General features: G+C 50.6%; 1 protein-coding gene across 11 annotated transcripts in view; it reads left to right on the forward strand.

Annotated features, from left to right (window-relative positions):
• The first annotated feature begins 8867 nt into the window (after window positions 1–8867).
• Window positions 8868–20320, forward strand: part of MAPKBP1 (mitogen-activated protein kinase binding protein 1) — a 96681-nt gene continuing 85228 nt past the window's right edge. For 3 of the 11 annotated variants that reach the window (XM_040557972.1, XM_040557982.1, XM_040557977.1), the window contains exons 1-2: window positions 9018–9220; window positions 9585–9927. In XM_040557972.1, the coding sequence (XP_040413906.1) occupies window positions 9811–9927 (117 nt within the window). In that variant the 5' untranslated portion in view covers window positions 9018–9220; window positions 9585–9810. The other 8 variants (XM_040557974.1, XM_040557983.1, XM_040557975.1 and 5 more) reach the window with 6 other exon arrangements.

Raw genomic sequence — 20320 nt, forward strand, 5'->3', positions numbered from 1 at the left:
CTCAGCTTTTGGATGTCCATGGCAATAAAAAGAAACAACACAAAACCGCAAAAAGTCTTCCTGCAGAATCGCACCCCACAGAAGTTTTGTGGCTCTGACATATGGGGCACTCAGCTGAACCAGGAGGCTCAGTCTCCAGGAAGAAATTCCAATAAACGGCTCCCATTGGGCGAGCTGAACTGGTGGCAGCCTCAGTGGGAATTGTTTACTACCGTGCTCCAGCATAGACAAGGCCTCATTGTCTGGCTTTGACAGGGAAAATGTCCAGTTTCGCAAACTTTGCTGAGCAAGGGAGAAAATAATTATATTGCAGATCGGCTTACAAGGGGCACATTCATGTTTGGAAGAAAACTTGATTTTCATAGGGCGAGAAAGAGAAGCACGGCCGCCAAAGGGAAAAGCCAGCGCGTCAGTGACCTACGAAGAGGGCCTCGAGCCAGGAGCTGTTCCTGGCCAAGGCGGGTCCCGGGGGTCCCGGTCCTGGCTCTGGCTGGGCGGCAGGCACCGGGCAAACCACGAGCAGCAGGGACAGCACAGCCCGAGCCGGGAGGTGCCGGTGCAGCCATCAGGCCCCAAAGCGTTGGTGAATTTTGCCTCATGTGTTTTTACTTAGGAGGATGACAGGGTGAGTATTTAAGGAAGAGGTTTTACAGCGCGGGGCTGGCTGCAATGAGCCGTGTGCCGTCGGTGCCGGCTGTGGAGTGGCCGCCTTCCCCCGAGCTGGGAGCATTAGCTGGAGCCATTTTGGCTGTCTACCCAAGGGGGAGGATGCAATTATCTTCTTTTTGCAAGATTGCATATAATTTTCTTTCTTTTATCTTAAAAAAAAAATAAAAAATGAAACAAGCAGAAATAAACAGTGTAACAAGCCCATTAATTTTTTCATCAGGTTGAAAGCAAAGCTCAAATGAGTCTGGTTTTATTAATCCTGCTCTGTGAACATTTCTCTCAAGACTGCGTGCGCTCTCCTCCTTGCAGGAAGCTGCAACATCCAGCATAAACCCAGTTTGTTGTCATGGCAATTTCGTTAGCTGCCTTATCTGTACACCCAATTGCAGGTACCCAGAGGTTCCCACAGAAAAATTCAGGTGGAACGGGACCTCTGGAGATGTGCAGGCCACCAGCTGAGGGCCAGGCAGCCGTGAGACCATGCTGTGTTGCTTAGGACTTTCTCCATCCAGGACCTGAAGACCCCGAGGTTTGGGGGCACAAGCACATCCATACAAACCAGTAAAATGTGCGCTTGACTTCTCTTCAGATAGCCTCACAAGTACGCAAATGCTGCCATTAATCCCGGTCCTTCCTATTTGTTGTCACCTATACAAAGTGTACTGTCCTAAGGAAGGGGGAGAGCATGCGTGCGTGCGTGTCCTTGTTCTGAAGGGCACCCCCTTGCCAACTCTCTTTTGACAGGATCGTTTCGTGAGTTTTGTGTTTCACCCTTCAGCTTGTCTCATATTTAGTATTCCGTGTCCCGAGGGCAACTGCTGTCCAAGGTTTGTCATGTTTAACTGAATTATCGTTGCCATGGGTAGTGGAAAGGTCAAATTTCATTCTGCATGGTGAATTCTGCCAGCCAGGTATGTTACAGAGGAAGGGGGGAACCAGGCTCTCAAAGTCTGTGTCAAGGAGTCAGAGGGTGAACTGAGCAGGATTTTAAGAGGAGTTTACGGTAATTTGTTGCCCTGCTTCCCAAGGAAATGCAACTGGAATTGGGTCCGCATTTACGCTTATTAGAAAGCCCAGATTCACAGCCAAGTGTCACGGCTCTTTTTGAGCCTGCCACCGTGCCTGCTCGCTGCTTTCTGGCCACAGCCTCCTCCGGGACAGTTGTGCTTTGCCTCAGATGCCTACTGAGGTCCTCAGAGTGAGGATTTCAGGGAGCCCAGCACGGGCGAAGGGGTTGGCACAAGCCACTGACTTCTAGGTAGGGCTGGGCTGGCAACAGGTCTGGAAAAACTCAAGGAGATCCAGTGTCATTTGTTTGGATACCAAATGCACCCACGTCGTGCTTTTTCTGTGGTGCCAAAGCCTGCCCAGGAGGAACATGCAAAGGGGAGAGGTGCCTGTGTCCTACTGCATCTGCTGGCAGAGCAGCAGCTTAGCTGGACCCGACAGCCCGTTTGTGAAAAAATAGTAATAAAAAAAAGCATCTAACAGGGAGGACATGGGCATGTCGTGAGAGGAAATTCAGAACATCACCGATGTGCCAAGTGTGGCTGTAGGAGACATAACGAGCAGGTGTGGAAAACTGATACAAGCAGGTGGGTTTTGCAGCTTGCAATATAATGCTTTGATATCTCTTATCATCAGACGGATTTTCATTTATGCTTGCTTGCTTACAGTTCTGCGGTAGTTCCTTAATTTTGCCAATGGTAGGTAACAGTAAAAAGCATCTGTGGAGGCCAGGCAGCTGCACAGCACATTCAGTCTCTAAGATCTTTTGCGCTGCCTTCTTCTCAGGGCAAAGCCCAATGCTGGCTGAGTTTTGGTCTGCACTGTCAACTTCCTGAGCATCACCGAGAGCAAAACTATCTCCAGCCAGGGCACCATCTACTGCGGACTTGCAGAAGATATTTGCAGCGCATTGTTCCCCTTAATTACTGCTCTCTGGAAATACAAAGCATGGGATGAAGGATAATGAAACAAACAGGCTTATTTAGGTCAATTACAAAAACGCAGGCTAATTGTGAACAAAGTGGTAAAGCAGGAGCAGACGGGGCTCAGGGGCAGATGATGCCACCGGTGACCTACATACTGCTGGGCGGCAGGCGGTGGGGGCGCGCAGCTCAGCACAGGAGGGGTTTGCACGTTCTCTCCTTTCAGGTCCCAGCGGGCACGCTGCGTGCCACCCGCGGAGCTGTGCAGAGCTGGCCCCCGTGTGCAGGAACACTCAGGGAGGTGATGGCCAAGCCATGCAGGGGCCTCCTTCCCAAGTGGTGTTCAACCCTCAGGAAGCTGCAGGACCCCTGAGACTTGGCGCAGACCTGGAAAATATTAGCACTTTTTTTTTTTTCCCTCCTGCAGAACAACCCTGGAGTGAAAATGGTGTAGTTTGTACGCTCTGCTTATCCTGCCGGGGGGAGGATAAGCGAATGACGATCGTGTCCTGATCTGTGTTTGGACACGCACAGGAAAACCTATCCCACGATCCCATTCTGTGCCTGTAACTGTCGGGACGGCTCTTACCTCACCTGACTCAACACAACCTAACCAGACCCAACCTTCCTCCAGGAAACAGGCCCTTACAGCAGAAAGGCAGCAGCTTTCAGCCTCTGCTCAGGGAGCCCTTGTGAGTGCTTCCAAGGTGCTTGTGAGGCGTGGTTGTTCTGGGCTACCTCCCACGAACACCCTGACACCCACTGCTGACAGGATGAAGTGTGTAGGTGTTGGCAGCTCTGCTGCGAAGTACTTTGGGGTCCCAAACTGGGAAGGGTATAAGGTAACTGCCCTAAGGGAAGCCGTTATTATTCCTCAAGGAGTTCAATGGTAAATTAATCCTGTGCTTCACATTTCCAGGGAGCAGTAATTAAGGAGAACAATGGAACAAAAATATAACTCCTACAAAAGGGAACAAAGACTTGGCATCCACCAGCTCAGTCAAATGCTTTCCTATAATGTGGTTTTCAGCTCTGGGTGCCCCTTGCATGTCAGGAGCTCTGTATCCAACATCCCATCTCTGTGTGCCTTCCAGCCCTGGGTGCCTGGCTGGCAACGAGTGAGACCCCTCTTTTATCTGTACGTGGCTGGTTTTGTCTCCGCCCAACCCTAAGGTCCTAGCTAATCCCTCTGTAAAACAGAGTTCAGGCAAGACTGCAGTTTCACTGTGAGCTTTTGAGACTGACAAACGATTCGGCCCTGTGTGTGAATGGAACCAGACTCTGTTAGAGCTAAGCTTAAGGAAGACCCTGTGGATTAGCCTCAGAAGCATGTTACGGGCCATCTCAGCAGCCAAGGCTGTGATGGTGGGGACTTCACAGGACCCAGAGAGTATCCAGGCTGTCTGGGAAGGAATACCTGCTGTATTTCCCCTCTAACAGCCCCCATGAAGACAGCAAGAAGCACATGTTCCCAGCCAGCAGCTACGGCACTGCGTTCCCCACAGCGGCGATGCTCTCACAAGGATGGCTCAGAGCACATGCTGCTGAGGTCCTGCGGCCATTCCTCCAGCCTCCAGTCACCTGGCCCAGGCTGTTTTCTATCACATTTATTACTTCACAGCAAGCTCCAAAGCTTGCTACACACCGGATGCATGCGTGCCTCAGCCACCAGGTGAGTCAGCACAGGGCAGATGCACAGTCCTGGCTCGACAGCTAAACAGACACATGTATACGCTTCGCTAATTACGTTAAGAGCATTTTTAAATGAGGACATGGGTATAGTTGATCCCTTAAAATACAGGAATGAGACATAAGTGGGCTTGTTCGCCTGAGTTAAAATTTAAATGGATTCGTAATATTTTCCTCCAATTTAGATCACATTTTTCTAATTTGGAAAAAAAAAATGGCTTAGCTGTACTTGGGATTTACAAATACATCTGTGCACCTTTAATTTCACTATGGTAATTACCCATCCTTGGTGTTACGAGCCTTTTCTCAGCAATATCTTCCTATCTTCGCTTGGGCTTTCCATACAACACATTTTGTTCTTACTCCCCTAGCTTCCCTAAATCCTGTGTAGCTGCTGGTTGGAAACTAAACATTTCAAGTCAGGCACCAGGACCCCGACTAAAAGACCCAAGACTGGGTTGCAAATAACTTCCAGAAACTCATTTTGCTCGTCCCTTTTAGCTGTGACAATAAAGGAGAGGAAGGGACAAAGATCACTGGGGGAGAACAAGTCAACAAAAGCAAGTAACTGGTGGAGTTCACCACCTGACACACCATACATTGAGTTTAGAAGGCTTGTGTATTTCCTGTGAAGGATCTTGTGTGCTTTGTCAGGGCAAACTCATTGCTGAGTAAGAGGCTAGTAATGAAATGATTATTAAGTTTGCAGTCTTTTTCCTAGCTGGAGGAAAATCATATCTAAAATATCTTCTATAAACAACACAGTAGCTGCTTTTCCTCTTTTGCCCCTTACCTATTTTCTTATGTATCTATCTCTATTCTGGAGTAGACCTAAGCTGTTTACCTTCCCTCCTTCACCCTCCCTCCCCACCTGAGTGCCTGCTGTTTGCTGTTCTAATAAGTCAGCAGGTGGAAAAAGATTTTATGACCCTGCAGAATCAACATCATGTGAGGCTAAAATGGTAGACAATAGCCTAACTGGAAACCAGCACCATGGTCCCGTGGAGGTGGAAGGGTCAACAGCTCTTACAGAAGACTGAAAGCTCATCCTGCCAAGTGTTTCAAAATTTGGGGGACAAAATATGTTCTCTGCTCTTCACTTGGCCTTTGCTAAACCAGCCTGAAAGCTGCTCAGGATAGTGGCAGTGACGGTGTGGAGCAAAATCTGTCCACACAATTTTAGCAGACACACGTGAGCAAGCTCGGCCCCTGCTCTGTGCTGTTTGGAAGCCATGCATTTGCATTGGTATGATGCCAATCCTTGACTAAGACACCTGGTCTCCAAACAGGCTTCAGTTCCTCATGCCACCTGCCACGACTTCCAATTTGGAGCTCCCTCTAGTAACAGGCTTGTCTGTTGGAATCTGAAAAATATGAACTGCTGTCTCAGGTCTGTTTCTCTGAGAAAGAAATCAGTTTTAAAAAAAGGGAAAAGCAAGCTGATCAGGCAGCCACGCTGGGTCACGACTGCAGTGTGGTAGCGATGCAGCGGGGGCTCGGAGGCACGCGGCACCTTGCTGCCCCTGTTATGCAGAGCTCACGCAGTGCTCAGCAGGGCTGGTGGTGGGACCATGAGTGTCCTCATCACGTCAGCAGGGTCAGCTGGAGAGTCAGCGCACGTTCCCTACCTGACTGCTGGTGGTGGGAAGAGCTCAGGGAACAAGTTCAAGGAAAGGTTTTAACGGCAAGAGGGCTCGTGGAGTACTTCTGCTCTGTTGCTTCGCATCTTCTTTTACATGCCTTTTTATCAAGGCATTTTTGAGTAGGAAAATCATTCTGATTAAAGTCACTTAGAAAATGTTCATTTTGCTTTGAGCCCTACAGAAGGCTTATGGGATTATTTGCAGGATGTTGTTTCTTAGAAAACACAGAGGATTTCTGCAACAGAGGAAAACGTTTCCAGATAGCTAATTACCTAGTGCTTAAAAATAGGGCATTTCATTTACGAGGCATCTGGTCTCTCTCATTATTTATGGCACACCTCAGAAGACTACTTTAAGAGCATCACTGAAGAGTAAATGCCAAAGGCAAATTATATAATTTATTCATGGTAGATTGGCTCTTCTGGAAGGGAAGAACTCATGACCTTAGAGTGAAGCTGAACATCCTGCTGCCTCCACTTATCATCAACTGATCTCAGTCAAGGTGCTGACCCTGGGAGTGGGCCCTACAGAAAGTAGAAGTTTTTTTCTTTCCATTTTGAGTTATTTGGTATTTCCTGGATGATAAAGTGACAGGGAGAACTGAAGCCAAGCAGGTTAGCATCTCCTACTCCGGTTTCACCCAAGCTAACACTGTCATAGTTGTAGAGTCAGTACATGGGTTTTGCACTAATCTTTTGTAAATGTGATAGAATTGGAAAATCAGGCCCTTCTAATGATGAAATAAGTGTGGAATAGGACTCGTATTACAATGCTTAGAGGAAGCTGGTGATTCCTGCTTGTTTTCCCTTTGTAATAATAGGATCAATCCTCCCCCCCCCCCAAAAAAAAAGAAAACACCCCAAACAAAACAAAACAAAACAAAAACCCAAGTGTTTATATTAATAAAACTATAGAAAAAGTTTCTTTAAAATCATTGGTAAGACCTTTCTCTTTGAGATGAACTGAAGGAACTATGTGACATTTCATCCCGTTTTACCTAATAATTACAAAGGGGGTAAGTTTTACTCAGAAAATCAGAAGCATCAGTTGCCTGTCCCAGTTCCTTTTCAGTGAATTTCAAAGTCCAGTGATGTTTCAGACATAGTCTGTCTCCTCAGTCACTTCACAGACACAAAGAATTGTAATCACAAATCACATTATGCTGCACTCAGCTTTCAACAGAACGCTAGCTGCATTAAAACAGCGTCTCCCAAGCAGACATCTCAGCTGTCCCTTGTTTTCAAAGACATCCCTCAGTTCATTCCCAAATGTATGCATGTTTCTCACAAATGTGATGACTCTGATGTTTTACTGTTGAACAGCACAAATTTAAGAACTGTCAACTGCTTTCTCCCCCCTGTGCAGTGTCAGGTCCCAGTGGTGTACAGGCTGGTGCGCGTTTTTAACTCCACATCCAGCATGAGTGGTTCTGCTCACTAGAACTGATCCCAGTCTGGATAAAACTAAGCACCCGCTAAATCTTTATAGAAGAGGGATTTTACTTTTTTTTTATTTCTTTTTTTTTTTTTTCTTTTCCCAGCAGCTCTGTTTTCCTTCATAAATCCCTACTCACCCTTTGAAACAGGGCACTGCTTTCCAGCAAAGTGGCAATAGGTAGGAATGGACAACACCCACATTTTCTGAAAGAATCCTCTTATGTGCCTCTTCTTGGGCTGCAGACCATGTTTGGGTGTGGAAGCTAAGATACTTTTGTTCCTATCTCCCACAGACTTCAATTACTTTTATTTAAAGAAATAATTGTGACACTGCTGACTTGCAATTTAATTGTAAATTTAAAAAAATGTGGTATATTTCTGAAAGCCTGGAACCACGCTGCTTTTTGACTCATAGCAACAGGTGTGGATTTCTCTAGGGCACCTATGTATGAAGGCTAAAGATTAATGAAGGTTAGAAACCAACATTTTAAACACTCTTCTTGCAGGTTACTATGGCATGACAGGAGCTCATAGAGACTGGAAAGATGTCCTGTGTTATGCCTCTAGGTGTTTCCTTCAATATATGCAGGTTTCTGACCAGCCAAGCCTTAAGATCGTAATCCTGGCTGCTCAGAATCCCTCTTTGAATGGAAAACAACCTTATCTTGAAATACAGGCAGTGCGAGGTCACATAGTCACAAGTTGTGACACTGGCAGTGTGCTGGCCATTGTGGTCACCACTAAGGGCAAGACCACGGCCTGTGTGGATTGACTGCCATGGTAAAGCTGTGTCTGAACTTTCTGAACACTGAAGATTTTCATGGGCTGTGTTTTTGGCACGGTCACCCCCAGTTGCCGCACATACTCTGGGTTTGAGTCAGTTGTGGAAGATGGGATGGTCATCACTGAGGGGAAACTGGGGAGCAATTGTGGAGCAAGCAGCAAGGAGCCCGCAGGGCGTTCTGAAAACGGACTGAGAATGGCAGCTGCCATCCCGGAAGGTGTTTAGGAGACTCGTGGACGTGGTGCATTAGTGAGGGACTTGGCAGTGTAAGATGGAAGCCGGACTCGGTGATGTTGAGGGTCTTTTCCAACCCATGACTGTGCTAAAGAAGGGGGTGCCAGCAGGTTTTTTTCATAGGGCGGACCCTCAGAAACACCACTTTCCTTCCCCTCCTCCAGGCCAGTCCCTAAACTCCCCCAGAGCTCAACAGCCCCTCGGACAGCACTTGCCGAACCCCCCCACCCCGCCTCGCCCGCCGCCGCCTCACGGCGCCCGTGAGGGGGCGGCGCGAGCTCCCCGCGCCCGCTAACGGCCGCCCTCGCGCCGCGCCAGCCCTCCGCCAGGGGCGCGCGCCCCCAGCTCCGCCGCCGCCGCCGCTTGACCCGCGCGAGGCGCCGTAGCGCGGCCGGGCGGCGCTGGGCTCCCGGGGGCGGCCGCCCCCCGCTGCTGCCTGAGGCCCGGCGCCGCGGGGCCGCCCCTTCGCCACCGCCGCCGCCGCTGAGGGAACGGCCCCCGCCCCGCCCGGCCGCGGGGGCGGCCCGCCGGGCGGCCCCTCCTCGGGGGAGGCCGCATGGGCAGGCGCTGCGGGGCGCCGCGGTCGCCGGCAGAGCGGCGGCTGGGCGGCAGGTAGGGGAGGCTGGGGGCCGGGAGCGGGGCCGGGGCGGCCCCCGCGGCACCCCCCCTGCCGAGGGGCAGCGTCCGGCCGGAGCCCCGCGGTGGCGGGCGGCAGCGGCAGCCCCTGGCCGCGCTCTCTCCGGGCGGTGGGGCTGCGGAACGTGCCCTGCCTGCCCCGCCGGGTGTCGCCCCTTCTGCCTGCGTGTCCTCGGAGCGGAGCTCGGTCCGTGGGAGGTAAAAACTCCCTCGTGGTTGTGCCGCGGCTCCGGGCTGTAAGCACCGAGCGCCGCGTTGTGCTTTCCGGGCTGCAGAGCCCGGCTCCGGGGCAGGCACAAGGGGCTGGACGGACCCCGTTAATTTTTGTGGTTGTAAGAGCTGATGCTGAAGCGTAGGAAGATCAGGTTTCTAGATCTGATCTGAATTGATTTAGAGCTGCTAAATGGTAGTAAAAAGAAGGATCGCTTGTATGGACGCCTCTGAGAATAAATAACGCTGCATCCATCTTTATTATTAAATCTTGCATTTGGCGTTTCTCGTAAATAGTGAAGCTTAAAAAATTATTGCGAATGTTTTACTGACCCCTGGGTGCATCTTTCAGTTTAGATTACTGCTGATTTGATCCTCTGGAATCTGCAAAAGGAAAGCCTGCCAGCCTCTGTGGATAGCTTTGCAGTGTAACAGGAGTGGAGTCCCCGAGCAGAATCCCTGAGAGATGTGTGAACAAGCGTGAGCAAAGCTGAGCACCTTGGTATTTCTGCCTCAAACCTGGGCTCGTTCCCCAGGCACGGTTTGCACGGGGTGTAATACCCTCCTGATACCTGGAGATGATGTCGGTTGAAGGGTCTACAATAACAAGTCGGATCAAAAACCTGCTTCGCTCCCCATCCATTAAGCTGAGAAGAAGCAAGCCTGGGAACAAGCGTGAAGATATCGGCAGTAAGGTGAGTGCGGTGTGGTGCTGCCAGAATGCCTCGACCTTGTTGCCTGTGGTCCCATCTGTACCGAAAATAGTGCTTTGGGAGGCCTGGTGTGACCACAGAATTGTCTTTTAGTTGAGATCCTTACTGTGCTGCAAATTCTTGCAAAAGCCAGGGTCTCTCTTTCAAAAGGCACTCTGCTTGTGGTGTCTGTGACTGGAGGTACTCAGTCTGAAGATACTGTATTGGAAAGCTTTTGGGGTTTTGTTCATTCTGGCATATGGAGATGTTATGGATGACTGACAGGAGGAACATAATGCTCCTTTTTCCTCCACATTTCCAACTGCTACCCAGTGTTACAGGCAACTAATGATCCACAAAGACCTGTTTTTCGGTGTAAGCGATGGCTGTCGGCCCCACGGGGGAGTGCTCTGTGAGCACCTGGGGAAGGGTGGGATGGTCTGAAAGGTGGAAAATGTGATTTGCCTCTCTGAGGTGGCCATTCAGGTAGGGGTTGCATTCCACAGTCCTGCATGAGCTTTCCTCCATCTTCCCTTCTCTGTGTGCTTCAGACTGAGCTCTCTCTTCTCTAGGAGATGCCTTGTCTGGGTGTAGTTGGTTCAACCTGAAAAATTCCTCGTTCCTCTTGGTGCTGCAGAGGATTCCTGACAGACAGTCACTCACTGGGAATTGGCTGGTGTCATGAGGAGAGGAGGCTGACTTCTCCCCAGCTGCAGGGAGAAGAGGAGCTGGGTGGCATTGCCTTGTGCTGAGAGCAGGCGCCTCTGAGTCAGGGCACCTGGTTCTTTCCCTGCCACTGATTCACTTGTAACCCTGGGCAAATCTCTCAGCGTCTGCATAACTCCGGCTCCGTAAATAGCGAGGTTAGTCCCTCCCCCCTTGTGAAGACTCAGTAATAAATAAGAAATGCCTGTAATCCATGAATGCAAAGTGCGTTCGTTTGTCTCAAAACGGTAGTGCTGCAGTGAGGAACGTGTGTAAAACTGCGGGGGGAATAAATGGCTCTTTATTTAAATGGCTTGTTCCAGCATGAAATCTTGCTCTGGAAGCTCTGGTTCAAGTCGGAGGTTCCCTGGGATGGCTCTTGTGTACCAAGGAACACAATGCTCCTCTCTTGTCATGAAAGAGAAAAACCTGCTTTGCTTCCTCAGAGTTGTCTCGAGGAGAGTCCTTGGCACTTGTGCGTGACCTCTGCACGTGCATGTGCGTGCAGGTACTGCGCTTAGTGCAGCCTGGGTACTGCCAGGGACACATGCTGTGTGTCTCTTGCTGACCTGCGTTCCACAGAGACCTGACAAAACAGCACAGGGCCACCTGTGCCACCAGGTATGGTGGGGGTGGGCGTTGGATTCTGGCCCTGTGAAAAAAGGCTGAGTTCTGCCTGCTCTGTTTCACAACCAGGACCTGCTGCTGTAAACACCAGGTCTTCCCTGGTACCTGTGTCGTTTTAACCTTCCCATGTGCCTTTTAGGAGAGCTCCATTGTATCCCTTGTGCTGTTTCCCGGTGTGCAGTCGGGGCTGCCTGATCCCCTGGGGACATCATGGATTCTTTCCACACCATCAAATTAGGGTTTGAGGGCTGGCTTTTGTGTATCTTATTAGTGAGAGCAGTTAATCAGTGAGACACAGAGAAACTCGCTGGTAGAAGCAATTTGCTGTGATGAGGAGTTAGGGGCTGGTGGTGGTTTTCCAAACCAGTCTGCTCTGAATTTCTCTCAGATGACTTACAGCCTGCCTTCAGTGGGACAGCTGGAGTGCACAAGGCAAACAGGAGCAGGCCCTTTACCAAAGATCCAACAGAACAGCTTCCCCCGTTTGAAACCCGTGGAGATGTTTCCTCTGCTGTGTGTGTGTTCTTCAGCCTTCCAAGGTGAGCAGCAGCTCTCCTTTTCTAAAATAGCAGGAAATAGATCCTCTGAGTCTGCTATTTAGCACAAGTGTAAATCCTGGGGACTGAAATCTGAGCATCACACACACTACTCCTGAGGGATCTCTGCTGACCTGCAGGAAGGGCTTTTCCAGGCGTTTTTGGCTCTTGGACTTTTTGAGAAGTGCCTGCTCTGAGAGGTGCATGTGGCTTCAGTCACATGAGTTGGGTGAACCTGGAAATGCGGAACGGTCTGTGAACTTAGGGCTAGGATGGAGCAGGACTGTTGCCTTCGATTAACATGTGAAAGGTGATATGTGCTTCATGCACATGGATGTAGGTGAAGAGCAAGCTCTCTACAGCTCTGTGGTTCCTCTGAGTCTGTCAGGCTCTTTTTGCAACCAGCTACTCAGTTTAAGATGGACAAGCACCCTCAGTGGCACTACCTTGACTTTTCTAAGCTGTAATTATTATTTTTTTCTTTTTTTATTCCCCGATGTGTGGTAAGTGTCCCTGCTCTTTCCTGAGGAGCCCTTGGGCTGCGTGAGGCGTGACAGGCAGTCTCAGCGGTCAGGGACAGACCCCTCGGGCAGTTTGTCCTGCTGACGAGCAGCTCTGTGGAAATTGGCTCCTTCCAGTGAAGCAGCTGCTGGACTGCAAGGGGCAGGCTGTGGGAGGCTGGCTATGCAGAGACCTGTTTGTGCTTTGCCCTGGAAGGGGGAGCGTGGGTAAGCACAGATAGGGAGCCGCGCAGGACATGCCATGTGTGACTTGGGAGCTGTAAGAGGGAACTTGTTTTGTGACTTTTATTAGGACTTATTCCTTGCCTATAATTAATGCAGGGTTCTACCGTGCTTCCCCCAAGGAGACCTCTACAGGAGATCACACAACCACGGATGTTTTAATAAATAAATATATAAAGGGAAGGAACAGGAGCTCTTTAAGTAAAGCTTGTTGACAAATTGGATGTAGTGTTTGGTTTTGCTGCTGCTTTTTGAAAACAACTTCTGTTTTGTGGGAGTCTTGATTTTTGTTGCTGTTTGACTAGCTCTGTGTTTAGAATATATATTTTTTCTGGTTTTCTGATGTGGTAATCCACTTTTTGTATCCTCTCCACAAAAACACTCCCATTTTGTGTCAAACTAATACAGACTTAGAGTAGAGTGACTTACCTCTAGGCCTGTTGATTGTCAGGATTGCAACATGTCAGTGTGGAGGCTGGAAGCTAAAATTTCCTCAGATAAGCTGGTTGGCCTGCGTTCAATTTCTAGAGGATTACTAGCCCTACCAGAAACCCAGCCATGCATCTGGTCGCCATGCTTGTGATTCCAGTAGGGAGACAGAGTTAAAAACTGGGAATTGAGTGCCTTTGAAGCTGCATTCATCGTGCTGCATGCAAGACACTGGACAGCAAGGAAGCACGACAAGCCTCAGCCATCTCCTGTTGCTGAAATGCTCCGCTTGCTGTTTGCACCCCGCACCTCGGCACCAGAAATCTCTCTCTGCTTATACAAGTAATGTACCTGAGCAGGTAAAGCTCCTGCAGGGAATATTCGTATTGTTAAGCTCTACTCCTGTAAGTGTAAGCATCTTTTGTGTGTGTGTGTGTTCCTCAGTAAACCAGATCCACAATGTCACTGTAGAAACAAATCGCTACAAAATCTACATACAGACTTCTCCTTAAAAGCGTAAGCCAGAGAGTCAGAAACGCACTTGGAATTTGCAGCTTGTTTCTTTGATCTCTGCTGTTTTTTCTGAGCTAGAAATATTTCAAGTTGCCAGTTCACAAAAGCGCCTTGACTAAAACCTGACGTTCCCCAGCAGGACGCCGTTCAGCACAGGGACTGGTGTATTCTGGTCTCCCCCTCGTCAGACATCGTGCAAACATGTGCAGCTGGAACGAATGCTTGTTGCTGCTGCATGGTGCTGGGTTGGACCGGGTGGCTCTGCAAAACCTTTTTAGAGTTTTTGTTCAGAAAACGAGCCCTCTGTTGTTCCTGATGGGACAGGGCTTCCTGTCCTCTGGGGAGGAGTGGTTGGCCCAAACGTGTGCCTCTCTGAGCAGGATGGGCATGGGCACAATTTATGAGGAAAGCAGTTCTGTGGAAGCTTGAGAGCCCATTCCCAGCCCGGTTCTCCAGCTCCTTAGTCCCCTGAGAAGCTGCGGGGCTTGGCTAGGACCGCAAGCCATGCTGGATGCAGCGGAGTGGAGTGATACTTCTGGCCTGCCTGTAGCTGCCTGCCTTCGGTACGCAGTCCTTTTGGTGTGAAAATATTAGAGCTTCCAACGTGAATCACTTCAGATGCTGCTGGTCCTAAGTAGATCAGCTGAGAGTTGCTGAACCTCAACTGGAACAGAACCAAGACACACACAAGTCTGATTCAGAGATACGTGTGCTTCAAAAATCATCACCTCTTATTAAATTGTTTTAAGGTGCAGCTGAGGCTTGTTGCGGGGCACAGTTCTTTGTAAGTCTTTGGGAACAACGTGGTCCCACAGCAGCATAGCCTGCTGGCTTCCTCGGAGACCGCTGCAGCCAGTGGCACAGCTGAGAGGACACTTCCAGCCCAGGTCAGGCCTGCTGCTGCTGTGCCTGCTCTGCTTCGGTATCTGTGAGTGTTGCTTGGCCCCAGCTCATAGCTGGGGATCTCACACAGCTCTGCACCGCTCGGTCTAAACACACCCAACAGCTTAGGGGCTGCTGTCTGGAGACGGAAGGGATTTCGTGTTTGTCCCTGGTCAGGCTTATGACGGTGTCTCTTAAAGCAGAGGACAAAGGCTGATTAGGCTCTCCACAGCCAGACCTGCATGTCAGTGGCATGTCCGTATCTGTGGATGGTGTCAGTGAAACAAGGAGTGTGTCATAGTGCAGGGGCCGAGTCCTTTCCTACTGCACTGCTCTGGTCCCTTCTACTTCACGCTCAAATACACGGTGCTCAAGATGGCCCTGTGTTTGCTTAACAGTTACACGCACAGGTTTTTCTCACTCCACTCATTGCTCTGTTCACGTTACGCCTTGTCCTGCAATTACAGGGTGATCTGGCTAGGTCTCCTGGCCTGGATTGGAGCCCGCTGTGAGTGTTAAATGTGGCTTATAGCCACAAGGCCTGTCAAAGCCAAAGCTTTTCTGCTCCTGGGCTGCAGCACCAATTGCTTCTGGTTCAAGGGGATGGATATAAAAGCTTCTAGCAACTCAGCGTGTTTGATTTTATAGCCTGCAATTGTATCATGAACCACTGTGACCCTTTCTGCCAAACTTGAGACAAGGTTGCTGGAAAGATCTCACCCTTCTGGCCACCCCTAAATAGCATGCTGCCTTTACCATGAGGGACAGCAGGAAGCCCCCCACACAGCGGGGTGGGAGCGATGGTTTGCTGACAGCTGGGGTGCAGCTAGCGTAAGTAACACAAATCAGGTCACTTGCTGAGAGGGTTTACGTGGCTATTGCTTCCCCTGGGCAGTCACGTGCTGTATGGTTTCGGAGCTTCAGAGGTCTTGAATTGCATGTCGTTCTTCCTCTCCTTCAGACGAGCGGGGTATTCTGTGAAGGCACGTGGGACTTAGAAACCTAACCTGGCTGCAGAGACCAGTAAGCAAGTTTTATTCTGTCCCTGCTGTGCTGGATAAGCCGTGCACATACAGATTGACAACCCCCTTTTGCTTGTGAGCTGTTGTGCTGCGGCGGGCAGTGAGGCACTTTGTGTTTGCCCAAGACCCGGCCGGGGCAGTAAGGTGGCAGAGCTCCGGGCTGGGCAGCAGTGCTGCAGGTGGTGGGTTTGCTGCTTGCTGCTCGGGGCTGTTCATCACCGTGGGGCGCTTCACCGTGGTGAGGAAAGGCATCCACAGACACAGGGGAAAGAGACCTCCTCCGACACGTACCGTCTGTTTTGCTGCCTGTGCGTGGTGGTGTGTTCTGCTATCTGTGGCGTATTGCTTGGTGTGTTTCAGGGAAAAACAGTTGACATGTTGGTTGGGAGCCAGGGCAGGTTGGAGCACTATCTGCTTCTGTCTCATCAAGGGTCTACAGATGCCTGTAAAACGACACAGACACAAATGACATAAATGTATATTTTTGTCACCCTCCTTTGTTTGGTGGAAAGCAACAGCAGGGCACCACCTCCATTTCCAGCTGGGAAACTGGTGTTCAGCATTTTGGTGGCCGTGCAGAGCCGAGCAGGTAGGGCATCCTGTCGATCAGGTCTTAGGGAGAGGTGCTTAGTTAGCCTTGGTATGGTTTTATCCATGAGGCTGAAAGCAAATACCATGCGGTAGGTAGTCTTTGGCTTTCGGTGCAAGTGTCTTGTCTTGATGTTTGGGGCAGGGAGTGGTGCTTACATGGCACTCAGACGGCGCTTAGCAGGAGCGGAGCCCTCATATTAGCACTGAGTGATCCCAACTAAGGTCTGAATAATTATCTAGTGCCAAACCTGGCATCAGACACTTGAGGCTTCTCCTTCTGTCTGATGTACCTGCCTCTTCCGCACAGCTGGAAGCTTCTGAGGACTCGTGTGCAGGTACAGCAGGGCATCTCTGGAATCTCGGGATTCCAGCTCCACACGTGGGCTGCTCCCTGCGCCTGAAACCCTGCGGCTCTGCTGAGGCTGTGCCCACCGAAGGGTGGCTACTGCAAGTCATTTCCTTTCACCACAGCACTGTTTAGCCTTGTCCTGAGCGTGTCCACTTGTTGTGCAAGGAAAATACGTCTGAGTCATGCGGCTGCTGTAACCGCTGATCTGTGCTGTGTGAGCTGTATTCAGAAATATTAGTGCAAAGGTGGGTCACTGGCTGTGTTTGTGTGACTGTAGACTGTAGCAGCATCCCATCTTTATCTTGCTTCAGTCAGCATTGGACAGATGTGATGAAGTAGACCCAGTCCAAAGGAGCTTTAAAGAAAAAAAAAAAAAAGGAAAAAAAGGTGGGAAGTGGGGTAGGGAACGTGCTTTTCCTACACAGACGTGGCTCCAAACTCCCACAGGAAGTCTGAAGCAGAACTAGAAATTGAATCCTGATCCTCTGAGGCCAAATCTTAGACTTAGCCGCAAAGCCCAGCCCCTTGCAGATTACCAAGGATGTTTCTCACTTCTCCCATTTGAGGACTGTGTGTTCATTTAGGATTATTTGCTTAAAAGTCCCCAAACCACGCTGCTGTAAATGCTGATTTGATTCTGTTGTCACTAATGATTTCAGTAGCTCTGGTGACGATGGCTTTCCAACAGGCTCAAGCAGATTAAGAACCATCTGAATTAAAGCTGTGGAAACCCCAGTAAGCCTTGTAATTTTGCTGATGTCCCAGGAGATCAGGACTGTTGTTAGTTACTGATTGGAAATAGTACTATAGAAAAGGCTATGAACTACTGGTATATTAAGTGTTTCCAAGCCAGTAGCAATAAAAGCCAGTCCTGCTCGTCCTCCAAAATACAGCATTAAAGTTCACGGTGGGTCGAGAAGGCTAATACGAGGTGACTGCTATGAGATTTCTGCCCCGGTGGAATTTGAAAAGTGGCATTCCTTCCTTACAGGTGCAGCTCTCACGGCGATGTTCCTTTCCTTTCTGCTTCTCCCAGCCGTTTTGCATAGCTAGGCTGAGCTTCCCCCGTCGTGCATCCAGAGCCTCCTTTCCCTGGAGGAAAGCAGCTCAGTGTGGGGTGTGTGGCGGTAGAGTCACAGCATCTCCGCTGCAGCCCGGATGCTGGGGCTGCAGGAGCGTTGAATAGGGCCGAGGGGGAAGGCGTGCGTGCAGGAGCCTGGCTCTAGGGGTGCCGGTTCTCACCCGGGCCCTCACCGCCGTGCCCGTGCGGCCGAAGCGGGCAGAGGCGGCCCCAGCCCCGGTCCGGCCCCAGCCCCGCGGCACGGCCGGGGCAGCTCCCGCCAAGGGGGCGGGGCCGGGCGCCTCCCGTCGCCGTGGAGACGCCGCCCGGCCAATCCGCGTCGGGGGAGGGCGGGGCCCCGCCGGCCTGGCCCCGCCCCCAACGCGGGTTTTGGCGCGCCCCGGTGCGGCCCCTGCCCGGCGGCGCCCTGCGTGGTGGGCCCGCGCCGCGTCCCTTGAACACAGCATCTGGGGGAACAGCCGGCAAGCCGAGCCCCTGGGCTAGGCAAACGTAACGTGCTCACAGCCCGTGTCGCACAGAGTGGTCCTTGGTGTTCGTGCGTGCAGCCCCGGTGACCCAGGTTTCAGGCTGAACATCAAGGCCAGAAGGCAGCACCAGGTTGCCCTGGGTGATAACACCGTCCTCTGGGGCAGGGGATGCGGTTGCGTGAGGTGTACTGGGCAGCTTCCAGCTCTGCATCTCTGCCAAGGGCAATGAACCGTCTTTGTCATTTTAGGAAAACTTGCCTCTTCTTTTGCGAAATAAAAGGGTTTTACGAGGCGCCTGAAACCTGGGGAGTTCCTAAGGTAACCAGGAGTGATGAAATGCTGCTGTCTGCAGAGAGCCCTGGGATGTTCCACTGGGAAGAGAAGAGTGCTTTTTGTGATAAAGCATTTAATTTTGCTGCCAGGACTTTCCAGAGGTTTAAAACAATTGGGAATACTCATCACCTACCGCCTAGAGGTTTGTTGGCAAGCAACAGAAACTCTTTTCTTTCTGCTGGTAGTTTTTTCTGGCACTTAGGGCCTGTTGTATTGGGAGGAGCAACCCGGCCCGCCTTAGCCGGCAGCCCTTGCTGAGGAGGGGAGGAGGCTGTATAAACAATCCTGGAAGTCTGCAGGCAGAGAGGAGCTGCAGTTCCTGCCCCGGGTTGTGGGGACGGGAGCTGTGGGCCCAAAGCATGTTTGTGTAGCGTGTGGGGTTATTCTGAGTTGGGGAGTTCTCATGCTGAGGCGATGGCAGAGCTGTAAATCATCACTGATCAGCATAAGCTGCAGAAGCAGTTGGGGCAGGAGGAAGGGCTTAGAAATGAAATCCGTTACAAAATGTGGGTGATTTCCCTCGCTGGGGAGCGGGAGGAATGCTGTCTTTGGGATGCGGCCACCCCGCTGGCAGAGGGATTTACTTCTAGGTTTGTCTGCCTGGGTTCTGTCCCGAGTCCTGCCCTCCTGCTCTCTGGTGCAATTTCATTTGGATGCCTTTCCTCAGATCCCCAGAAAAGAAAGTACTGTAAACAGCTGCCAAGCAGGATTTTGCGTTGTAGGGGATATTTAAATGCTGGGGCCTGGTTGGATGACAGTACGAATGTGTTTCTATTTTGCTACGTGTATGTGTTTAATAGGAAGAACATACTCTCTTTGGGTTGAGCGTATGGTACTTTACTTAATGTGCCTGTTAGTACAGTAACTGACCCCCCTTTAAAGAGTGGCACTGATATTGTGTTACAGCTGTAATGTACACAAAGTCTTGCACAACTTTGTATAATGTTTTTACAGTGGCAATGATCTTGAAGGTTTAAAAAATGCATGTGCTTAATTGTGTGTGAGGTAGTACGAGTGTGAGTAGTTCTACTTCACCCAAGGGATGGGGAGATAAGCACCTCTGTGGCTGGTGGCGAGATCAGCGTCTGTGTATGATTCATCTCATGCACATGAGATGTCTGCATGCCTTATATGTATATCATGCAGTTGTCTTTATGATGTTGTTTTGACCATCTCAGCTGCGCTTTGCTAATCCATATTCCCTGGCTACGCTGCTAACAAGTCCTGTGAAGTTTGGAGCAGACACTGTTTTTTTTTCCCCCCATTCCCCCATAAGTGAGCAGTTAACTGGAGACATTCTGTGCTATTCCGTTTTTCTTTGGTACCCCCACCATCATCCCCAAAATGTGGAACCGTTTTCATCGTTTCTACCTAGCCAGTTCCACATAAGATGCTGACCTGACATGTTCAGGAGGGCTCCCTGTGGGCTGCTGCCCGGGCCTTGGCCACCCAGGGGCCAGGTAAGAGCAGGGCTTAGCACCGGGATCTGTGTCCCCTTGGCTTGTAGCGGGCGTCTCCCTCGCCTGCGTGCCGCTGGCACCCCTTTCCAGCTGGAGTCCGTGCCTTCCGTGCTCCAGGCTGTGGGTGTTGGGCTCAATTTGGGTTCATTAAAACGCACCAGCACTATAGATATTTCCAGTCCGAGCAGGGTTTGCACGTAGAGCTGTGCCGAGCTGACTGTGGTGCAGCCCGCTAGTTTCTAAGGTTACATTAAAATGCAGGGGGACGCTGGCAGATGCTCTGTGCGCTGCGTGTCTGCCCTTGCGCTGTCACACACCCGGGTCACCTCTGCGTGGTCCCTTGGCAGGCAGACACGGCATCCCGCTGTGGTACAAGCAGGCTATTAACTTACAGCTATACATCTGCTGGGGCTGCAGTGGGAGTCTGTCAGTGCTGTGAGTTGGCAAGGGGCTCACCTACTTTCTTGCTAGATAAATTTTTTGGTTTTCTAATTATTATTATTATCGTTATTCTTCTTATTCTTATTTTCCTAACCCGGCTTGTGTTTCTGCCCTGGTAGAGTCTGTTCTGGGCACAGTGGAACAGCCAAGCTGACAGCGTTTATGGGACATTCTTTCCAATTGCTGTGCTCTAAACACATGTACACCAGCATTGAGT

This window comes from Cygnus olor, chromosome 5 (assembly GCF_009769625.2).
Source record: "Cygnus olor isolate bCygOlo1 chromosome 5, bCygOlo1.pri.v2, whole genome shotgun sequence".
NCBI classification, from domain to species: Eukaryota; Metazoa; Chordata; class Aves; order Anseriformes; family Anatidae; genus Cygnus; species Cygnus olor.